Here is a 21,140-nt window from a genome sequence, read left to right as displayed (position 1 = left end):
CCGACGCCGGCGCCGCGACTGATCGGGGCGGAGGGAGCCGGGCGGAATGATACGGGCCGCGCCGCGGCCTGCGCCGGCCCCTCCGCCGCGGGCCTACTTTCGCGCCGGCGGGCGGCGTCCTCCCTCCTCCCCAGTCCTCCTCCTCCTCTCGGCCTTCTCACTCCTTCGGCCTCCTCCTCAGCCAGTCTCCCCCGTCGCCTCCGCAACCGCCCTGCCTCAGCGCACCGCCGGCGGCGGCATTATTGTTCTCCCCTCCCCCGTGCCCGTTTACCTGCCGCCTCTCAGCCGCAGGCTTGGGCGTCTCTTCATTTTTTTTTTTCCTTTAAAGTTGTGGGAAGCTCTTTGGAGCAGAGTCATCTCCTCCTCCCTATTTTCCCTGAGTAATAGACGGACGGTTGAGACTCCGAGGCAGGCCCCTCACACCAGTTCGGGACGGTCTCTCGTCGGGACGGCGTCCCCGGGACCCGGGCGTCAGACTCTGACGCTGCCAGACCCCAACGTCTCCGTCCGCGGGGCCCAGGCGTCAGACCCTGACGCCGCTGTCCGCGATTCTGGGGCGCCACACCCCGACGCCGCCGTCCGCGGTTCTGGGGCGTCGGACCCTGACGCCGCCGTCCGCGGTTCTGGGGCGTCGGACCCTGACGCCGCCGTCCGCGGTTGTGGGGCGTCGGACCCCGACGTCCCTGTCCGCTGGGTCCCGGCGTCACACCCCGACGCCCCGGCCGCCGCGCGCGTCCCGCAAGATGTGGGGTGCTTTCTCTTCATGTATTTTTTTAGGTCGTCTTTAAGAGGTGCTTGTGGACCGCCTTTATTAAAGCCTTCAGCGCTGCCCCTTATTTCCTGGTTATACAATGTGTGATTTTTTTTCTTTTTTTCCTCTCAGCCTCTGTAGTTGAAGAGTACGCTGAAGGCTTAAGGTCTAGGAAAAGATGTGTTCAGAGACCCTTGGGCTGTTTGCTCTGGGCTGTTGAGCCACTAAAGGAAGGCTTAGCGTTTGTATTTATTTGAGGAGGTTTTAACTTTAAATGCAGAGACTTACTTGTGTTAAGGAATAATTCCGCTCAATGCGTGGCACACAGTAGTCAGTCAAAGTATTTTCCAGAATTAATTTGATTATTGGTGATACTTTGCTAAATTAAGTAATTTACTTTTTTTTTTTTTTTAACAAGGAAATGGGCAGTGCCAGAGAAATTCGCAAAATTTTAAAACAGGCACAGTTATAAAAATTTTGAACCTGCATCGTCCAGCTTTCCCTCAATTATGGGTGTTATTTACTTTCAGTCCCTCCCCAAAAGCATGATTAAAATAATCCTGTTACTGCTCAGTTGTTTAGCTTCTGTAACTGATACACAGTTCTTTTTGAAGTAAAATAGCGTAATCAGATCAGACGGCACAGGGCTTTACTGGGTGCTATAGTTTATATTTAGCCTCTTAAAAAATACTTTGCCAGGACTTAGACCCAAAATTTATGGTACCTGAAACACCACCTGAAAATTTGTCTGATTAGGGTGGCACTAAGTATTTGGAAAGGATTTTGAATGGATACTCTAGGATTCTGTAGTTTATGCTTTGGCTTCCATTGAATTTTATTTAGCTGATTACTTAGGTTGGTGACTCCTTGTTAAACACTTTTCTCGAGGATGAGAAAAGTGAGGCTCATTAAAGAGCTTGTGACCAAAAGAAACAGATGTGGACTGGCAGTAGGCAAGTGCACTGATTTTTCAGAAAATAATAATATGCTTCGTTTGGAAAACTGCAGACTGGCATTTAATTTTATTCTCTTTAGAATGCTTAGGAAGAAAGAGTTAATGTCTAGACATTTGTGTAAACTTGCTAACAGGACATACCAAACTAGAAGTTATTGTTGTAATTGATAAAGTTAACCAAACCCTTTGCTGTTGCCCTTGAGTTGATTCCGACTCATAGCCACCCTATAGGACAGAGTAGAGCTGCCCGATAGGGTTTCCAAGGAGCAACTGGTGGATTGGAACTGCCAGTCTTTTGGTCAGCAGCCAAGCTCTTAACCACTGAGGCACCAGGGCTCGGATAAAGTTAACAGACTTATAAATTAGGGGAATTGTATAGACATAGTGCATACGAACTTCAGCAAGAATATATACATTTCATATAGCCTTATGGGCAGCTTGGAAAAATGTTGGTGGAATAATAGAGGTATGCAGATTTGCAATTAGATAATTGCTCAGAATGTTGATTAATGGCTAATGGTATCTGGAAGGAAGTCTTTTTTTTTTTTTTTTAATTGTACTTAAGATGAAGGTTTACAAAGCATATTAGTTTCTCATTAAACAATGCACATATTGTTTTGTGTCATTGGTTGCCAACCCCACGACACGTCAACACTCTCCCCTTCTCGACCTTGGGTTCCCCATTACTGCTTTCCTGTCCCCTCCTGCTTATTCATCCTTTCCCCTGGGCTGGTGTGCCCATTTAGTCTCATTTTCTTTTATGTGCCTGTCTAATCTTTGGCTGAAGGGTGAACCTCAGGAGGGACTTCAGTACTGAGTTAAAAGGGTGTCGGAGGCCATACTCTGGAGGTTTCTCCAGTCTCTGCGAGACCAGTAAATCTGGTGTTTTTTTGTGAGTTAGAAATTTGTTCTACATTTGTCTCCAGCTCTGTCCAGGACCCTCTATTGTGATCTCTGTCAAGCAGTTGGTGGTGGTAGCCGGGGACCATCTAGTTGTGCTGGACTCAGTCTGGTGGAGGCTGAGGTAGTTGTGTTCCAGTTGTCCTTTGGACTAATCTTTCCCTTGTATCTTTGGTTTTCTTCATTCTCCCTTTCTCCAGATGGGGTGGGACCAGTAGAGTATCTTACGTGGCCACTCACAAGCTTTTAAAACCCCAGGTGCTACTTATCAAAGTAGGATATAGAACATTTTCTTTATAAACTACGTTATGCCAGTTGAGCTAGATGTCCCCTGAGACCATGGTCCCCAGCCCTCAGCCCAGTAATTGGGTCCCTCAAGGAGTTTGGACTTTGCCTTGGTCAAGTTGTGCTGACTTCCCCAGTATTCTGTACTGTCTTACCCTTCACCAAAGTTACCACTTATCTATTATCTAGTTAGTGTTTTCCCTCCGCAACCCTCCCCTCCCTAGTAACCACAAAAGATTGCTTCTTTCTCTGTAGAAACCTTTTCATGAGTTTTTATAATACAGGTCTCATACAGTATTTGTCCTTTGAGACTGACTTATTTCACTCAGGATAATGCTCTCCAGATTCATCCTTGTTGTGAGATAGTTTGCAGATTTATCATTGTTTATTGTTGCATAGTATTCCATTGTGTGTATGTACCATAGTTTGTTTATCCATTCACCTGTTGATGGGCACTTAGGTTGTTTCTATCTTTTTGCTATTGTGAATAATGCTGCAGTGAACATGGGTATGCATATGTCTGTTCGTGTGACAGCTCTTATTTCTCTAGGATATATTCCTAGGAGTAGGATTGGAAGGAAGTCTTCATAGCCTCTCTCACTGCTTTGGCCATGGCCCTATTTTGTTCAGTGTGTAATTTTTTAATACATCTCTTGCCAAATACAGTGTAAGATGCAGTGCCTCTCAATTACCTGGAAAGAAGATAGAGAAAGAATGTAAAATTTGCATTGACATAAGGTAGGAGCCTGTTCCTTCCCCAGTCATTGTTATCTTACCAAATGGTATCACTAACCACTGGTTGTTCAAGCCCCAAACCTAAGATACGGTAATTCTCTTTCCTTCATTCCCCAAGACACTTCGTAATTAAGTCTTGCAGCTTCTACCTCAAAAATGTATTTTCAACCTGCCCTACTCTTTACATCTCCACTGCCACCACCTGGTCCAGTCATCATCTCTCTTCTGCAGGAACCTTCTATCCGACTCTGCTAGTCTTGTCCTTCTGTAAATTTACTACCTGTCAGCCTTAAAGATCTTTTAAAAAAGTAAATCAAATAGTCACACCCTGATTAAAACTCTTTAACGGATTCCTGATGTCTTTAGCATAAAGTCCAAACTCAAAAAAAAATGCCATTGAGTCAGTTCCAACTGGTGTGTTGTAGAATAGAACTGCACTCCACAGGGTTTACAAGGCCTTTCTTCCCAGGTGCCTATGGGCGGGTTTGAACCACCAACCTTTCAGTTTGTAGTTGAGCAATTAACCATTTCCACCACCCATGGACTCCCACAGCACTGTAATTGATCTGGCCTTCGTCCTTCTGGCTCATTCATCTCTTTGCTCCAGCAGCTCAGACCTTTTTTTCTTGATGATGCCACATTTGTTTCTTTCTCAGCCTTTGCTATTCTCTATTCTGAGAATTCACCTCCTTTGTTGTGTAGGTCTCAGTGCCTCAGTTTCTTCAGCCTTCCTCAACCCTGTCTAAAAGTAACTTTTCCCTAGTTTACACCAGTTATTCTCTACCACAGTGGTCCTCAAAGTGTCGTTCATGGACCGCTGGGGTTCCCGAGATCCTTTCAGGGGCCTAGAAGATCAATGTTTTTGTAATGATACTCTTTGGCTTCTTTACTTAGTTGACGTTCGCACTAATCGTACAAAAGCAGAGGTGGGTAAAACTGCTGACATTTCAGCATGAATCAAGGCGGTGATGGCACCAAAGAGTGAGGCTGGCTTAGCTTCATGTATTTCACTCAGAAACAATATGTAGCAACAGAGTGAATGCAGAAGCAGCTCGGAGACTCCAACTGTATTCTATTACACCAGACATTGAAAAGATTTGCAAGAATGTAAAACTTTTTAAAAAAAGATTCTAGCTGTATTTCATAAAAATCTATTTTTGGTTAACATGCAATAGGTTTATTTTTAAATGAATATTCTAAAATTGCTCAGTGTTAATTTCTAATAAGATAAATATCAAAAGATATAAATTACATAAACTAATGGTCTTTGTGATCCTCAGTAATATTTAAGAATATAAAGGGGTCCCGAGACTAAAATATTTCAGGACCATTGCTCTATCAGTAACTCTTTTAATAATGTTTCTCATAATCTGAAATTCTTAATTTTATTTGTATATTTTCTGTACCACCCCATTATGAATATTATGCTTAAGAGAACTGTTTACAGAGAAGGGAATTGAGGCTTTGAGAGGTTAAGTGACTGAGAAAGAAGGTCCACCCAGCTAGTAAGTGGCAGAGTTGGGATTTGAATGTACATTTATTTGAGTCCAAAGCCTACATTTCATTGTTCTGCCTTGATAAATACAAAGCCCTTCATATGGGTTAATTCATTTATCCAACAGATATTTTGAAAGCACTTGTGACCATGCTAGGTGCTGGGGATATGAAGTTGAATAACAGAGACATGAGCTTTGCCTTTGCTCTTCAAACTCTTCAAGTCCGCTTCCTGTGATGGTGGTGGTGGTTGTGTGCCATTGAGTCGATTCCGAGATGGTGGAAACATGGTTTTTGTCAGCAAATGACAGGCAGTTGATGGAATCTCAGCTTCCTAGAGAAAATGACATCAAAACTGAAACCTGAAGAAATGACTAGGAGTAGGCGCGCTCAGAACACGTTTCTTGAAGTAATAGTTTAGGGCATGAAAGAAGCCTCATCTCTAAGTGACGAGAGGCACTTATTGAGTACCTGCTCTGTGCCTGACACTATCCTGAGGATATAAAGATGAATGTAGTAGAATTTTTTCATCGTAATTATTTTAGTTTACTGTTAATAAAATAAGCAGTAATGTGACCTTGATGGAAGCCACAGTTTGAAATCTTGTATGACTTCCATCGGTTGTTTTTTTTCCCCCCACAGCAGACTGGTGCAAAAATTTTCTCCATAGTTTATAGCTTTGCTTGGCCTCCTGCTAAGTTTCTTTTTGCTGTTGGAGGGGTATTTGTAATACTTATTTCATTTCCAGAGAGCTGAAATGGGCAAACCTTGAGCCCAATGAATGAACGAGTCTCTTCTTGCTCAGATTACCAGTTCAGGCCATTTTAGATTTTGTTAGATGAATTTAGGAACGCTGTACGCTTCCCTCCAAGGAGGGGACTACTAGAATAAACTAGGAGTCGTAGACCTTTAACTTTTTACAGGTCAGCAGGAGGTGTAGTGTCCTCAGGTTTTAAGGTGATGAAATGGAGTGCTCCTTTGCTTCAGCAGGCAAAACTGGGTACTGTTGGTGGGCGGTGAATAAGGAGAGATAGAGTTCTGCTTAAAACAATAATTTTCTAACATCAGGTACATAAGGATGACAAGATTTCTTCATAAAGAAACACCCTCGAGTCTCCATAATTGAACTCTTTAGGTAGGCAGAAGCTTGGAATATTTAGTATTTTGAGGGAAGTATGGCGCAATGGTTAAGCCTTGGGCTGCTAACTGAAAAGTCGGTGGTTGGAAGCCCCAGCTGCTCCAAGGGAGAAGGATGTGACTGTCTGTTTTCATAAAGATTTACAGCCTTGGAAACCCCATGGGGTGGTTCTGCTCAGTCCTGTAGGGTCACTATGAGTCAGAATTGACTCAAAGGCAACAGGTTTGCTTTTTGGTTTTATGATTAGATAACTTCTAAAGCTTTTATGATCCTGGAGGCAAGTAGTAAGCTAACATGGGTTCAGAATCTTGGTCTTTTACCAAAGCTAGGTTTACAGAAAATTGAGCAGATAATATAGACAGTTCTCATATACTTGGTCTCTCCCCCTTTCCTTATTATTAACATCTTGCAGTAGTGTGGTACATTTGTTACAATTGATGAACCAATATTGGTACATTGTTATTAACTAAAACCCATAGATTACATTAGGGTTCACAATTTGTGTTGTACAGTTCTATGGGTTTTGATAAATGCATAATACCATGTATCCACCATTACAGTATCATGCAGAATAGTTTTGCTGTCCTTAAAATACCCTGTGCTTGGCCTATTCATCCTTACCCCTCCCTTCAAACCCCTGGCAACCACTGATCTTTTTACTATCTATAGTTTTGTGTTATTCACTATCTTAATTACTCTATGCTTGTTCTGAGTCTTGATATCTGGTAGTTTAAGTCCGCCAGCCTTGTTTTTTCTTTTTTGTGGTTATAGTGATTATTCTTGGTGCTTTGCACTTTCATATAAATTTTAGAATCAGCTTGTCAATTTTCACCAAGAAACTTGCTGGGATCTTGATTGGATTGGATTTAATCTATCCTTCAGTTTGGGGAGAAATAACATCTTTATAACCTTGAGTAATTAAGATAGTGCGATACTGAGTAGAAAAAATAAAAAGAACATAATCGTGTACAGAAACAATCCTTCACATATACAAGTAGTCATCAACTTACAATATATTCGAGTTACAGTGAACCACACTTACAAACTTCAGTGTATCTGAACACTGCATCTTCCTGGGAGGAAGTTATAATGAATGGGTGTTGAATTTTATCAAATGTTTATTTTGCATTTATTTAGGTGATCGTGTGATTTTTCTTCTTTATTCTGTTAATGGGGTGAATTACATTGATTTTTCCAATGTTAAGCCATCTTTGCATTCCTGGAATAAAACAAACTTGTTGTGGTGTATATCTGTTGTTGATTTACAAATTCTTTATGATGTTTGCATCCGTGTATCTTTTTATGTCTGTAGCTTTTGTAATGATGGCCTCACTTTTTCCTGACATTGTAAATTGTGCTTTTTCTTTCTTTCTTTTTTTTCTTTGTCTTGCCAGGGTTTATCAATTTTATTATTTCAAAGAGTCAAGTTTTGACATACAATTCAACTTGTACATATTTGTTTTATCACTAATTCCTTCTCTTCATGTCTTTCCTTCTATTTCCTTCAGGTTTGGTTTCTTTTTTAAAAAATTTACTTCAAAAAACAAAACCCGTCGCTGTTGAGCCTATTGTGACTCATAGTGACCCTATATAGGACAGAGTAGAACTGCCCCATAGGGTTTCCAAGGAGCGGCTGGTAGATTCGAGCTGCCGACCTTTTGGTTAGCAGTATGCATACTTAAATAATTTTCAGCCTTTCTTGTTTTCTAATATATGCATTTAAGTCTTCAAATTTACAGTTTTAACTGTATCCCAAGTTTTGATATGGGATATATATATAATTTTTTAAAATAATATTTTATTATGTTTTTGGTCAAAGTTTACACAACAAGATAGTTCCTGTTTGACAATTTCCATACAAATTGTTCAGTGACATTAGTTACATTTTCCACAGTATGTCAACATTCTCTTTGTGTTCTGGTTGTTCCATTTCCAGTGCTCTAAATTCCCTGCCTTCTTATCTTCTCAGCTTTGCTTTCCAGTACATGTTGACCTTTTGGTCCATGCATACGTTTTTTTAGTAGAGCACCATTCTTCTGGTCTCAGGGTAGATAAGGTTGTGGCTCTTGTAGGCTGTCAACCTTGAAGATTTGTTTCTTCTCTGACATTTTTTTTTACCTTCTTATTTTTTTTGCTCCTGATGAGTGGAGACCAATAGTTGTGTTGTAGGTAGTGGCTCGCAAGCTTTCAAGACCCTAGATGCTACTCACTTCACTAAGATGGAGAACATGAACTCTGTGAACTATATTATGCCAATTGACTGAATTATCCCACGAGACTATGGTCCTAACCTTCAAACCTAGAAAACCAATTTTGGAATGTATTTGGTTATGTTTGAGGAGTATCTGTAGTTGTGTCTTCATTGAATGTATGTGCCTGAATGCACATGTCTGTATTTACATGTACGTATAGATAGTTCTTTCTGTTCTCACATATGTATACATCTGTACCTACCCGTATAGCTATATGCCTATACCCATCTGTATGTGATCTTAGACTTTTTTGGTCTTTGTTGGAGTTGTTACCATCTTATATATGTTAGATTCTCTAGTACAGGCATTTTTTCTCTTAAGCACTTCTCAGCGATATATTTTGGTCATGCTGTTGATATGGTATATTTTTATCTTCATCCATTTCAAGGTATTTCCTAATTTCCATCTTTTTTGACTCATAAGTTACCCAAAAGGGTGTGGCTTAATTTCCAAACATTTGGGGACTTTTAAATTGCCTTTTGTTTTGTTTTGATTTCTAGTCTAATTGCTTTTTTATCAGAGAACATACCTTGAATTATTTTAATCATTTGAAACTTGCCAAGGCTTGTTTCATGTTCTGTGGCTGTAGTTGGTAATGTTCCTTGTGTACTTGTTGGTAATGTTCCATGTGAAAAGGATACATATTGTGTTGTTGGGTGCAATGTTATATGTATATATAGTGAATCTTTATTCTTATTTTTTGTTATAGCTCTCTGTTTTCTGTCAATTACTCATAAAAGTGTATTAAAGTCTCCCACTATGATTGTAAATTTGTCTATTTCTCCCTGTATTTCTGTTAATTATTGCGTATATATTTTGAACCTATGTTATTAAGCGTATAAATTTAGAGATGTTGTATCTTACCAAGGTATTAACCTTTTTTATCGTTATGAAAGATCTGTCTTTATCTGTAGTAATGCTTTTTGCATCGAAGTGTACTTTGTCTGATATTAGCATAGCTGCAGCACCTCTGCTGCCTAGGTTAGTGTTAGAATGGTATTTTTTTTCCCATTCTTTATTTTCAGTCCTTCTACTTTTATATATAAATTGTGTCTTGCAAGCAACATGTAGTTGGCGTTGACCTCCTCCCCTTTTTTAGAATAGTTTGATAAACTTTGTGTTTTAATTGACATGTAGAGTCTATTACACTTAAGGCAATTTTTGATATACACCTTCTCCTCACTTACTATCTCGTTAGCTGACATTTTGTATTTATGACAATAGTAAAAAATCTACTATCCGACTGTTTTGCACATTAACGATGTACATCTGGCAGTAACAAACACTGAAGTTTGAGGTGAGAGTAACACTGGCTTTAATGGTTAAGGTTATGTGTCAGCTTGGCTAGATCATGATTCTCAGTGGTTTGGCAGTTATGTAATGATATAATTTGGCAGTTATGTAATGATGTAGTCATCCTCCATTTTGTGATCTGATGTGGTCATCCTCCATTTTCACATAACACTGATTTCGCATAATGATGTGGTTTTTGGAACCTCACCATGTTGATAAGTGAGGAGAGGGTATATTTGATTTATTTCTAACATCTCGTTATTAGTTTTCTACCTGACTCACCCGTTTTTTCTTCCCTTTTCTTTTGGTTCAATATAGTATTTTTCCTGTTTAATGCTTTTATTTTTTGTTGTTGTTGAGAATATACACAGCAGAACATACACCAATTCAACAATTCCTACGTGTACAATTTTGTGACACTGATTACGTTCTTCAAATTATGGAACCATTCTCACCCTCCTTTTCCAAATTGTTCCTATCCCATTAACATAAACTTAACTGCCCCCTAAGTTTCCTATTTAATCTTTCTAGTGGCTGTTGTCAGTTTGAACTCATAGATAGTTGTTAAAAGGAAGAAATGGAATATGTGGCCAATTACCTCTCTGAACAGCTGCCTCCTTTGCTATGAGACAAGAAAAACTGGATGGGCTTGGATACCATTACTGAACAGTTTAATCAAAGATTCTATATAAGAATCCTGATCAACAGGGAGAAAATGTAGAACAGGATTTCAAATTCTTATGGACTCCAGATTTTCTGGAGCCATGAAGGCTAGATGAACCCCTGAAACTATTGCCCTGCAATAATCTTTAAACCTTAAACCAAAAATATCCCCTGAAGTCTTTTTAAAATCAGTAAAGTACTTCTTAAATTTTATTCATCCCTCTCCATTAGCCTGTTACTTATACATTCTTTTACTATTCTTTAGTGATTAACTTAGAGAATACAATGTGATTCTTGACATATTACAATTTAATATAAATCAGCACTTTCACCACTTCCCAGAAAATACTAGGACCTTTGATCACTTTAATTCTATTTACTGCCCTCTCCCTATGCCTTTTGTAGTATTATTGTCATGCATTTTAATTATACATAAATCTTAGCCCTCACAAGACTTTATTATTGTTATTATTTTTAATTGTTAACTACATGTTACATAAATTTACCAATTATGTTATGTGGTAAACTACACATAACATAAAATTGTCGTAACCAGTTTATACAGTTCATTGGCATTAAGTACATCACCATGTTGTGCAACCACCACCACTATCTAGTGTTACAACTTTTCATCACCCCAAACAGAAACCCTCTACCCATTAAGCAGCTATTTTAGCTGGCTACAGAATTCTAGGTTGGATGTTATTTTCTTTTAGCCTTTAAAGATGACATTCCAGTGTATTCTGGCTCTCATCGATCTGTTGGGAAGCCAACTGTCAGTCTTGTGTTTGCTTTTTTGAAAGTAGTGTGCCCCCTTTTCCCCTATTGCCCTCCTATCTGCTTTTAGAAATTTATCTTTGGTTTTCAACAGTTTAACTACAATGGGTCTAGATAAGGTTTTCTTTGCATTTATCTTGAGGGAGTTCATAGAACTTCTTGAATCTGTGGATTCGTATCTTTAATTAGTTTTGGAAACTTCTCGGCCATTATGTGTTCAAACAGTGTTCCTACCACATATTCTCTCATTCCCCACCTCTGTGGTTCAAGTTACATGTGTTTTAGACTTTTTAATTGGTTGCTGTGTATTTCCTACTGTTTTTGGTCTGCATTTTGCAATTATTTCATTATTGAAGGAGCCCCGGTGGCGCATTGGTTAAGCACTTGGCTACTAATTGAAAGATTGGCTGTTTGAACCCGCTAGCTGCTCTGAGGGAGAAAGATGTGGTAGTCTGCTTCCATAAAGATCATAGCCTTGGAAACCCTGTGGGCCAGTTCTACTGTGTCCTATAGGGTCTCTATGAGTTGGAACCGACTTGACAGCAACAGGTTTGGTTTTTATCTGGGACAGGAGTTGGTAAACTTTCTTTGTAAGGGTCCAGATAGTAAACATTTTAGGCTTTGTGGGTCATAAGGTGTCTGTGGCAACTACTTAACTCTGCTATTGTCATTTGAAGCAGCCATAGGTAATACGTAAGCCATCAGCCTTGGCTGTTTCAGTACAACTTTGTTTTCAAAAACAGGCTGGGCCATAGTCAACTCCCAATCTAGTGGAAAAGACAGGAATAGAGACAAAAGTTGCCTACTTGTAACACTTTACTTTTTTTTACGTATTTTATTTATTTTTTATTTTATTGTTGTACTTTAAGTGAAAATATACAATTCAAGTTAGTCTCTCATACAAAAATTTATACATACATTGTTATGTGACCCTAGTTTCTCTCCCTATACTGTGACAGCACACTCCTTCCACCCCAGATTTCCCGTGTCCATTCAACCAGCTCCTGCCTTCTCATCTCACCTCTGGACAGGAGCTGCCCATTTAGTCTCATGTATCTACTTGAGTTAAGAAGCACACTCTTCATGTGTATCATTTTATGTCCCATAGTCCAGTCTAATCCTTGAAGAGTTGGCTTCGGGAATGGTTTTAGTTCTGGGTTGACAGAGAGTGTGGGGGCCATGCTTTCTGGGGTTCCTCCAGTCTCAGACCATTATGTCTGGTCTTTTTACTAGAATTTGAGTTCTGTACCCTACTTTTCTCCTGCTCCATCACTGACTCTCTGTTGTGTTCCCTGTCAGGGCGATGATTGGTGGTAGCTGGGCACCGTCTAGTTCTTCTGGTCTCAGGCTGATGCAGTCTCTGGTTTATGTGGCCCTTTCTGTCTGTTGGGCTAATGTTTTCCTTGTGTCTTTGGTGTTCTTCATTCTCCTTTACTGCAGGTGGATTGGGACCAATTGATGTATCTTAGATGGCTGCTTACTAGCTTTTAAGACTCCAGACACCACTCACCAAAGTGGGATGCAGAACGTTTTCTTAATAAACTTTGTTATGCCAATTGACCTAGGTGTCCCCTGAAAGCATGGTCCCCAGATCCCCACCCCTGATACTTTGTCCCTCAAAGTGTTTGGTTGTATTCAGGAAACTTCTTAGCTTTGGTTTAGTCCAGTTGTGCTGACTTCCCCTGTAGTGTGTGCTGTCCTTCCCTTCACCTAAGATAATTCTTGTCTACTGTCTGGTTAGTGAATAACCCTCACCCTCCCTCCCCACCCTCGTAACCATCAAAGAATGTTTTCTTCTGATAACACTTTACTTTTAAGTAAACTTTATGTTGATATATAACATACAGAGAAAAAACACAAATCTCAAGTGTTCAGCTCAATGAATTTTCAGAGACTCACTTATGTAACCAACACCAAGGTCAAGAAATAGAATATTAACAGCACCCTAGAAATTCCCATTATGCTACATCCCAATCAATACTCTCGCAAGACTAACCAGTGTCCTGATTTCTAACATCATAGATTTGTTTTGACTATGTTAAACTTTATGAAATGAAATCATAGACAATGTTTCCTGTATCTGGTGTTTTTGGTCAATAGGTTTGTGAGATTGATCCATGTTTTGTATGTAACTCATTCTCATTATTTTTTAAATAGTATTCCATTATATGAATGACTCTAATTTTTTATCCATTCTACTGTGGAAGGGCATTTGGATTGTTTTTAGTTTCTGGCTATTATAAATAGTGCTGCATGTACATTGTACACATTTATGTTGGGCACATACTTAGGAGTGGAATTGCATTATAAGGTATGCAGGTGTTGAGGTTTGGTTGATACTGCCAAACAGCTCTCTAGAGCAGTAGTAGCTATTTTCACTCTTTCTAGCAGTGTACGAGATTTCCAGTTGCTCTGTATCCTAATCAAAGTTAGTATTGTCTGCCTTTTTAATTTTAGCCATTCTGATGGGTGTGCACTTAACTTCTAAAAAAAATTATTTTTTCTTGTGTTTTTGTTTCACATCACTATATTCATTACTATATTCACATTACTACTTTCATTACTATATTCAACCTTTTGGTTAAAACATTTCTTACTGATTTCTTCAATTTTTCAACAGATATTTTATTTGTACCTTCCAAAATATTTCTTACCATACAGACTTTTCCAAAGGGAGTAACAATATAACCCATGTGGTCTTAACAATCATTTTGTTTGGGCCCAGAGAGTCATAAAACATTTTCGCTGTTAGTTTAGTGCAGAGATTTGGAAAGTGTAGTCTTTAAACAAAATTACTCTATAGCTAAAAATAAGTGGAATAAAAAATTGTATGCTTTTTCTTGGGTAGACTCATTTTGTTTGTGAATGAAGTCACAGTTTTCTGAACTACATTAGTATTTCCTGAAAGTGGAATTTGTCTTTCTCAAGGATCTGCCAGAAATGTTTGTGAAGCTGTTGCCTCCTCTCTCCTCCGTTGTCTCTGCCCTGTCTCCTGCAAAGTTCCCACCCAACTTCTTAGCCTTCGGGACTTCACCATCCCTGATTTAACATTGACGCCATTGTAAATGAGGAAGACTGTTGGGAAATCGGAACTGCAGGCTGTTTTCTCAACCTGAAAACCTGTTGCTGTCAGTTGATTCTGACTCATTACAACCCTATAGGACAGAGTAGATCTGCCTCATAGGGTTTCCAAGGTTGCAGTTTTTATGGGAGCAGATTGCCAAGTCTTCCTCTTGTGGAGCAGCTGGTAGGTTCAAACCACCGACCTTTCAGTTAGCAGCTGAGTGCTTAACTACTGCACCATCAGAGCTCCTTGTTTTCTCAAAACGGGCTTAAAGATCTATAGAACATTGTGACTGCCTTTGTCTGCCACTTGCAAGCTTGAGAAGTAGAAGGCCTTGAGCTCCTTGGGACTTTACATTAAGCCCACCCTGCTCCCAAATCTCTAAAGTTCAGTATTTTTTGGATCAAATTTGATACAAAGAGTTATATGTGATATATTTCTAGTCTTTATAGTTAATGTGTGTAATACATTTATGCTCAGATTATAAGACTTGGAGTACATTTACTTAAAGAGTCGTGGAGATGTATGGCATCTTTTATGACATTCTTGATAATTTTAGTGATTTATTATTCTGCAATACATTATTTTTCATATTTATACCTACTTAAAATTATTTTAAGTTTATAGCAGCTTACCTGGATGGGCTTATAGAAACACATTGCGATCTCTTGTCTTCCTAAACTCTAACTACATGAGAAAACAAGTTTTTTTCTTTTTGACTTAATCTGCTTTGCAGCAGTTTTCAGAGACAGATTGAATTAGTGAATTTGCATTTAAATGCCTTTATTTTTCTACTAGAGGTTTGTTTCTTGAGTTAAGAAACATTGTGCATTATTGGTGAACTCTCTAAATGACTTAGAGGTGAAATGTCTCAGTGATTTGTAGTGATTTTGAAATAGTTTTAAGTAGGTACGGAAGGCTTAAGAAGCATCCTTAGGCTTTTGTGTGTGTGGACCGAGTCTCGGGAGCTTAGTTTCAGGTTTCTAACAATCCTTCTGACAAACACTTAGAATTCTTTTTGCTGGAGTCTCAGTCATCTATCTCGACAGTTCTCATTTCTAATTTAGAAACGAGTCCATTTTTACCAATTTAAGATAGCCTTAATTTCACCTAAAATCTCTCATAAATCTCTGATATAATTTAGTTTTTAAACAATAACCAAACAATTTAGTTATTTTTATGTGACGAGAATAACAATGGGTACTTATTGTCTATACTTACGCAATTTTATAGATGGAGTTTTAACATTGAATGCGGAGAACACTAATTATGCCTACCAAGTTCCAAACTTCCATAAATGTGAAATCTGTCTGCTGTCTTTCCCAAAAGAGTCCCAGTTTCAACGCCACATGAGGGATCACGAGCGGAATGACAAGGTATGTATTTTCAAGGGGGACATTGGAAATGTGAGCATTGGAACTGGACATATTGTGAAAACTCACATATCAAATTGAATTTTTTCTTATAATTTGGATTCCTTACTTGTAGAATATATCCTATAAACCAATAAATATTTTGACTATTTTTAGTTATAGTTATGTTCCCAGCTATCATTAGATAATGAGAGAATAGGAGAGCTTGCATAGTGTGTCTGTGTATTGAAGTTATTTATGAATGGACAAAGGTATATTTTAAAAAGATGACTTTTTTTCTTACATGACTCAGCACAGAATTGATATTACCTTGTAGTGTTTTTCTCCCCCAGGAAGTTTTACTTTTAATGGTCTTGCATTTTAAAAGGATATTCTGGATGGTTTAGATTATACTTCATTAGGGGAGCAACACTATCTTAAATAGAATCCCTTGTGGGGTGTGCCAAGAATTTTAGCATCTTAATGGAATGATTTATTTGATAGATGGAAAGTGGCAGTTACAACTACCCTCAAAATAGTGACCACTGACTTTTTTAGGTAGGAGAATTTAAGCCAGGGAACTGTTTGAGACCAGAAAATTCATGGCTCTCCTCCCTGGAGAACAGGATGTAACCAGTTCAGGCCTCATTTTCAGCCTCAGTTGTAATGTTATAACTGTAACAATATAATACTGATTTCACTGCTCACTGGTATTATCCTCCCATGTTGAAAATCTGTAAATACCGACATATTCCTCATTAGGGTGTTGATACTACCTCAGAGAGAAATACCAGGGATTACTTTAGGTTTCTACAAGTAGGTGGTGGGATACTGTCCATTTTGGAAAATTTTAGACTGAGATATGCAACTTTGTTAAAATTCTGGTAAAAATTTGATGTACGATTACTTGGTTTTGGTCAGAAACAGAAGCTAATGGGTTGAAGTTCTTCACATGTATTTCCATAAAGACTACAACCTGATACACTTGTATGCAGCATTTTTCATTAGAGATATTTTCTACCTGTAGGTGTTGTCCTTTCGGAAGGGTTTATTGATTTCAGACTTAGAAGAGACTTCAGAGGTTCCTCAGAAAGATTGTATGTTATGGTACTTGTTAATGTTTTAATAACATTATAAAAGAAAGCATCTGTTCAGTGGCTTCTTTACTTTTCTCTCCCAATAGCCACATCGATGTGACCAGTGCCCCCAAACATTTAATGTTGAATTCAACCTGACACTTCATAAATGCACCCACAACGGGGAAGACCCTACCTGTCCTGTCTGTAACAAGAAATTCTCCAGAGTGGCTAGCCTCAAAGCCCATATTATGCTGCATGAGAAGGAAGAGGTAATAATTTTGGCATATACTTTGTTAACTGATTTTTCATATGCATCTCACCCTAAATCAGGAGGATTTTAGCTATGACTAGTTTAAAAAGTTTTTCATATAGGTTTCAAGGAATTAATTATCATTAAATTTGCCTTGGCCAATCTCTAGTTTACTGATGAAGAATTTTGTTTTCTGGCTATAACAATACCTTAGAGCAGAGAGACCTTAATGTGTAGTGTATTTGAAGGATCACAATGCACCTATGCTGGCTGGCAGAGTCCACCCTCTCCCCCACTTTTTTTTTTTTTTTTTCTTAACAGAAATTAACTTCTATGGGATTCTGCAGAAGCCAAAAGTAATCCTTCAGCCTTTGAAGGTTGTAGAATCTTCTCACATGGCTCCTGGATCCCCTGACACGTGGGTAGCCGGAGAAGGGAAGAAATTCATAGATGGTCCAAAATAGCCTGTATACTAATGTGAATAGTCTCATATGGTTCCCAGTCATGTAGAGCCTTGAGACAGCTTTAAGGAAGAAGGGTAACATAGCTGTTAAATAAAAGAAGAGGCCTCTTGTTGTTGGGGGTCCTAATGTAGATTATAAATCGCTGTTACTTAAAAGGAGTCCCTGGGTGGTGTAAACAATTAAGTGCTCAGCTACTAACCAAATATTTGGTGGTTTGAGCCCATGCAGAGGATCCTCAGAAGAAAGGCCTGGTGATCTACTTTCAAAAAAATCAGCCATTGAAAACTCTATGGAGTGCAGTTCTACTCTGACACACATGGGGTCACCATGAGTCGGAGTCAACTCGATGGCAACTAGTCTTTGGTTTTGATTGTTTAAAAAATATACTCCTGCTCCCCTATCCCCAATTATTATTGTAGGAAAATACAAAAAGTAAAAAGGAGAAAATAAAAATCACCTGCAATTCTACCATCCAGAGATAATTACTGATAGCTATCAGGTATATTTTCTTCCTAAGATAGAAAACAATATAGTATTTAAACTGCATATATAAAGTTTGTATCTTAAAAACTGAGTTCATACTTTATAGTTTTGAATCCTCTTTAGATATGCCTTTCATTTTTATTAGAAGATAATTTTTATTTTTATCTTTTTAATCTTATTACATAAGTAATGCATACTTATTTTAGAAAATGTGAGAAACAAACACCAACCAAAAAAAAACAGACTTACTGGACTGATTGAGTCTGGAAGACTCCCAAGACTATTGCCCTGAGATACTCTTTAAACCTTGAACCGAAACTAACACTTGAGGTTACTTTGTAGCTGAATAACAGATTGGCTAACAAAATAACGAATATCACCCATCACTACTGTGCTCCTTCAGAAAAATCAGCTATATGAGACCAAACATCAACAATTGCTTTAAGACAAAAATGAGAATGTAAGGGGGCAGGGAGACTAGATTAATGGAAACAGAACAACCAGAAGGAAATAATGAGAATGTTCATGCATTGTGAAGAATGTAACCAATATCACTGAACAACTTGTGTAGAAATTGTTGAATGGGAACCTAAACTTCCGTGTAAACCTTCACCAAAAACACAATAACAATGTTATTTTTTTTTAAAGAAAAAACAACAGTTATTTTAAAAACAAAAATAGGACTATGCTCCTGCAGAGATGGCGTGTAATCTGCCTTTTCCCCTTAAGATATTGTAAATGTTTCCTTTCCCTTTTTTCCTACTATAGTGTAATCTTTTCCCATATCAGTGTTTGAAATACTTTATTAAAGTCTTTAGCATCTGGACATAGCATAATGATATTTGATCATCTCCTTTATTGTTTAACATTTAAGTTTATACTTTTTCTGTATTATAAGTAATACAACTTTGTATATAATTCTTTGTATGCACCTTTGATTATTTCTTTAGGATCAATTACTGCACTAGAATGACTTTTTTCCAAGTTCTCGATAGAATGTCACACTGCTTTGTAGAAAGCGTGTGCTGCTTTATACCTTCCGTGAAGCGCATGAATGCCTGTCTCGCTCAACAACATTAGTAATCAGAAATGGCCAATTTTATTTAAAAAACCAGAAAATGTTGGTATTAAATCATGGCCTATTAAACTGTTTTGGAATAAGTAACCCCTGTACTATGAGTCGGAATTGACTTGACAGCAGTAGGTTAATGCAAGTACACAGTAAACAGTCAAACCACACAGAAAGGTACATAGAACTCAGCTGCTAACCTAAAAGGTCAGCAGGTTGAATCTACCAGCTGCTTCTTGGAAACCCTATAGGGCGGTTCTACTCTGGCTTATAGGGTTGCTATGAGTTGAAATCGACTTGATGGCAATGTTTTTTTTTTTTTCTGTTTGGAGACATTTTTGCTTGTGGCTTTCAGTGGAGGAGGAGGGTGCTCCTGGTACCTGGGTGGGGACACTGTTAACATCTTGCAATGACAGAACAGCCTCCACAAGAAAGAGTGATCCAGCCCAAAATGTCAGTAGTGTTGACATTGAGAAACCCTGGGCTAATATAAATTCAGATAAATTCCTAGAAATGAAACTGCTGGGCCAAAGAATATGTGAATTTAGAGTTTTGATAGATGTTGTCAAATAGTTCTCCAAAGAAGTTTTGCCAGTTTATACTCTTGACAGTAGTGTATGAAAATGACCTTTTCTTCATACCATTTTAAAATACTATATCTTAAAAGACTTGTTTTTTCCAATGTGGTAGTTTAAAAATGGTATGTTATTGTTTTAATTTGCATTTCTTTAATTATTAGCATTTTTTTGTGTCTATTGGACATTAATTATTTCCCCCCCTGTTGATTTTTATCTTCTTTTTTAGGGGATGGGTGGGTGGGTTGGATTTATTGTTATAGATTTGTTTCATCTATTTACATACTTAGGAAGTTAGTTTTTTCTGTCCTGTGTGACAGAACTGTTTCTCAGTTTCTGATTTTTTCTTTTCTGGCAGAAATTCTTAAATTGTTAGACACTCAAATTTTCAAAGTATTTATTTATCAATTTGGTTTTTGTGACTCACTTAGAAATGCTTCCCAATTTTTAAAGTATTATCTAAAAAAATCCCACGATGTCTTCTAGTGCAGATACATTTACAGTGCAGTAAATTCACTTACTTTAGAACTCACAGGTTCACACCTCCAATTCCAGTGCATCCTCACAGGGCTCTTTCTTGCCTTCCCCGGTACCCATTTCTGTGTTCCTTCTTCCGTGGGAGAGCCCTAGCTCCCAACTGCGTCAGCACATTCATGCATTTGCTCAGGCTAGAACTCCCTCTAAAATAGCTTCAGACCTGGTCAGCCCACGCCTTTCTCACAGACCTACTGAAAGACATTCAGAATTTGTTTGCATTTCTTGCCCCAACACCCCCACCTGCCCCAGACTCATGGCTTGGGACTATGGCCACCTGGCCTCCTTTTCCTCTCTGAGAGGGGAACAGTGCTCTGTTTTCATGGAAAATGGGTGGCTTGAGACTGGACCACAGGCGCGGGCCTGACCAGCGTCTCACGCATGGATTGTCTGGTGGCGCTGAGGTGGGGTGTACACTGTTGGGTTGGGGTGGGAGCGTGTGGTTTCCTTTACAGCTCACTCACCAGCCTTGGTGGGAGCAGAGATGGCAGCTGGCTTAGAGACTGGGGCTTGGGAATCACGGAAGGGAGTTGTTGAAATGATAGATCATGTGGCCTGGGCTGGATAGGGGAAGAAGGGACACTGGGGGCGGGGGAGGTGTTGGTCCTCTATAGGAGAAGATGGATGGGGGCAGGGTGCTGATTCCAGCTCTGCTTCCTCTAGGCATTCTGGGGGCCCTTCCCTCAGGGTGACAGTAGAGGTCAGCTGGGGCTGTCTAACCCCAAATCTGTCTACATAGGACTCCAAAGCAGTGAGCTTTTACTGTTTTCCATTCTGATGTTTCTTCCAGTAATAATACCAACGAGTAGAACTATATGACTTTTTAAAACTCACTTTGACTTCCTCCATAACCGGAAAGAGAAACAGCAGTCACTTATCATTTCCAGAAGCTCTGGAGCGTTTATGCGTTATTTTCCATTCTTCTCTTCATTGTCTTTTCTTTTCCATAAACTTGGTTCAAATTCCTGTCCAGATTGTTCCCCAGAGTGGAGCTAACGGGTCTTTCCACCTCTAATTATTGTCTGCA

General features: G+C 38.8%; 1 protein-coding gene across 1 annotated transcript in view; it reads left to right on the top strand.

The window, feature by feature from the left end:
* Positions 1–14,623: 14,623 nt before the first annotated feature.
* Positions 14,624–21,140, top strand: part of ZNF236 (zinc finger protein 236) — an 82,903-nt gene continuing 76,386 nt past the window's right edge. The window contains exons 1-2 of the mRNA XM_023741569.1: positions 14,624–15,683; positions 16,843–17,007. Coding sequence (XP_023597337.1) covers positions 15,504–15,683; positions 16,843–17,007 — 345 coding nt within the window. The 5' untranslated portion in view covers positions 14,624–15,503. The remainder of the gene's footprint in view (positions 15,684–16,842; positions 17,008–21,140) is intronic.

Source organism: Trichechus manatus, unplaced genomic scaffold, assembly GCF_000243295.1.
Source record: "Trichechus manatus latirostris isolate Lorelei unplaced genomic scaffold, TriManLat1.0 scaffold00183, whole genome shotgun sequence".
NCBI classification, from domain to species: Eukaryota; Metazoa; Chordata; class Mammalia; order Sirenia; family Trichechidae; genus Trichechus; species Trichechus manatus.
The sequence above is the reverse complement of the archived record's forward strand: the minus strand, read 5'-3'. Positions and strand labels throughout refer to the sequence as shown.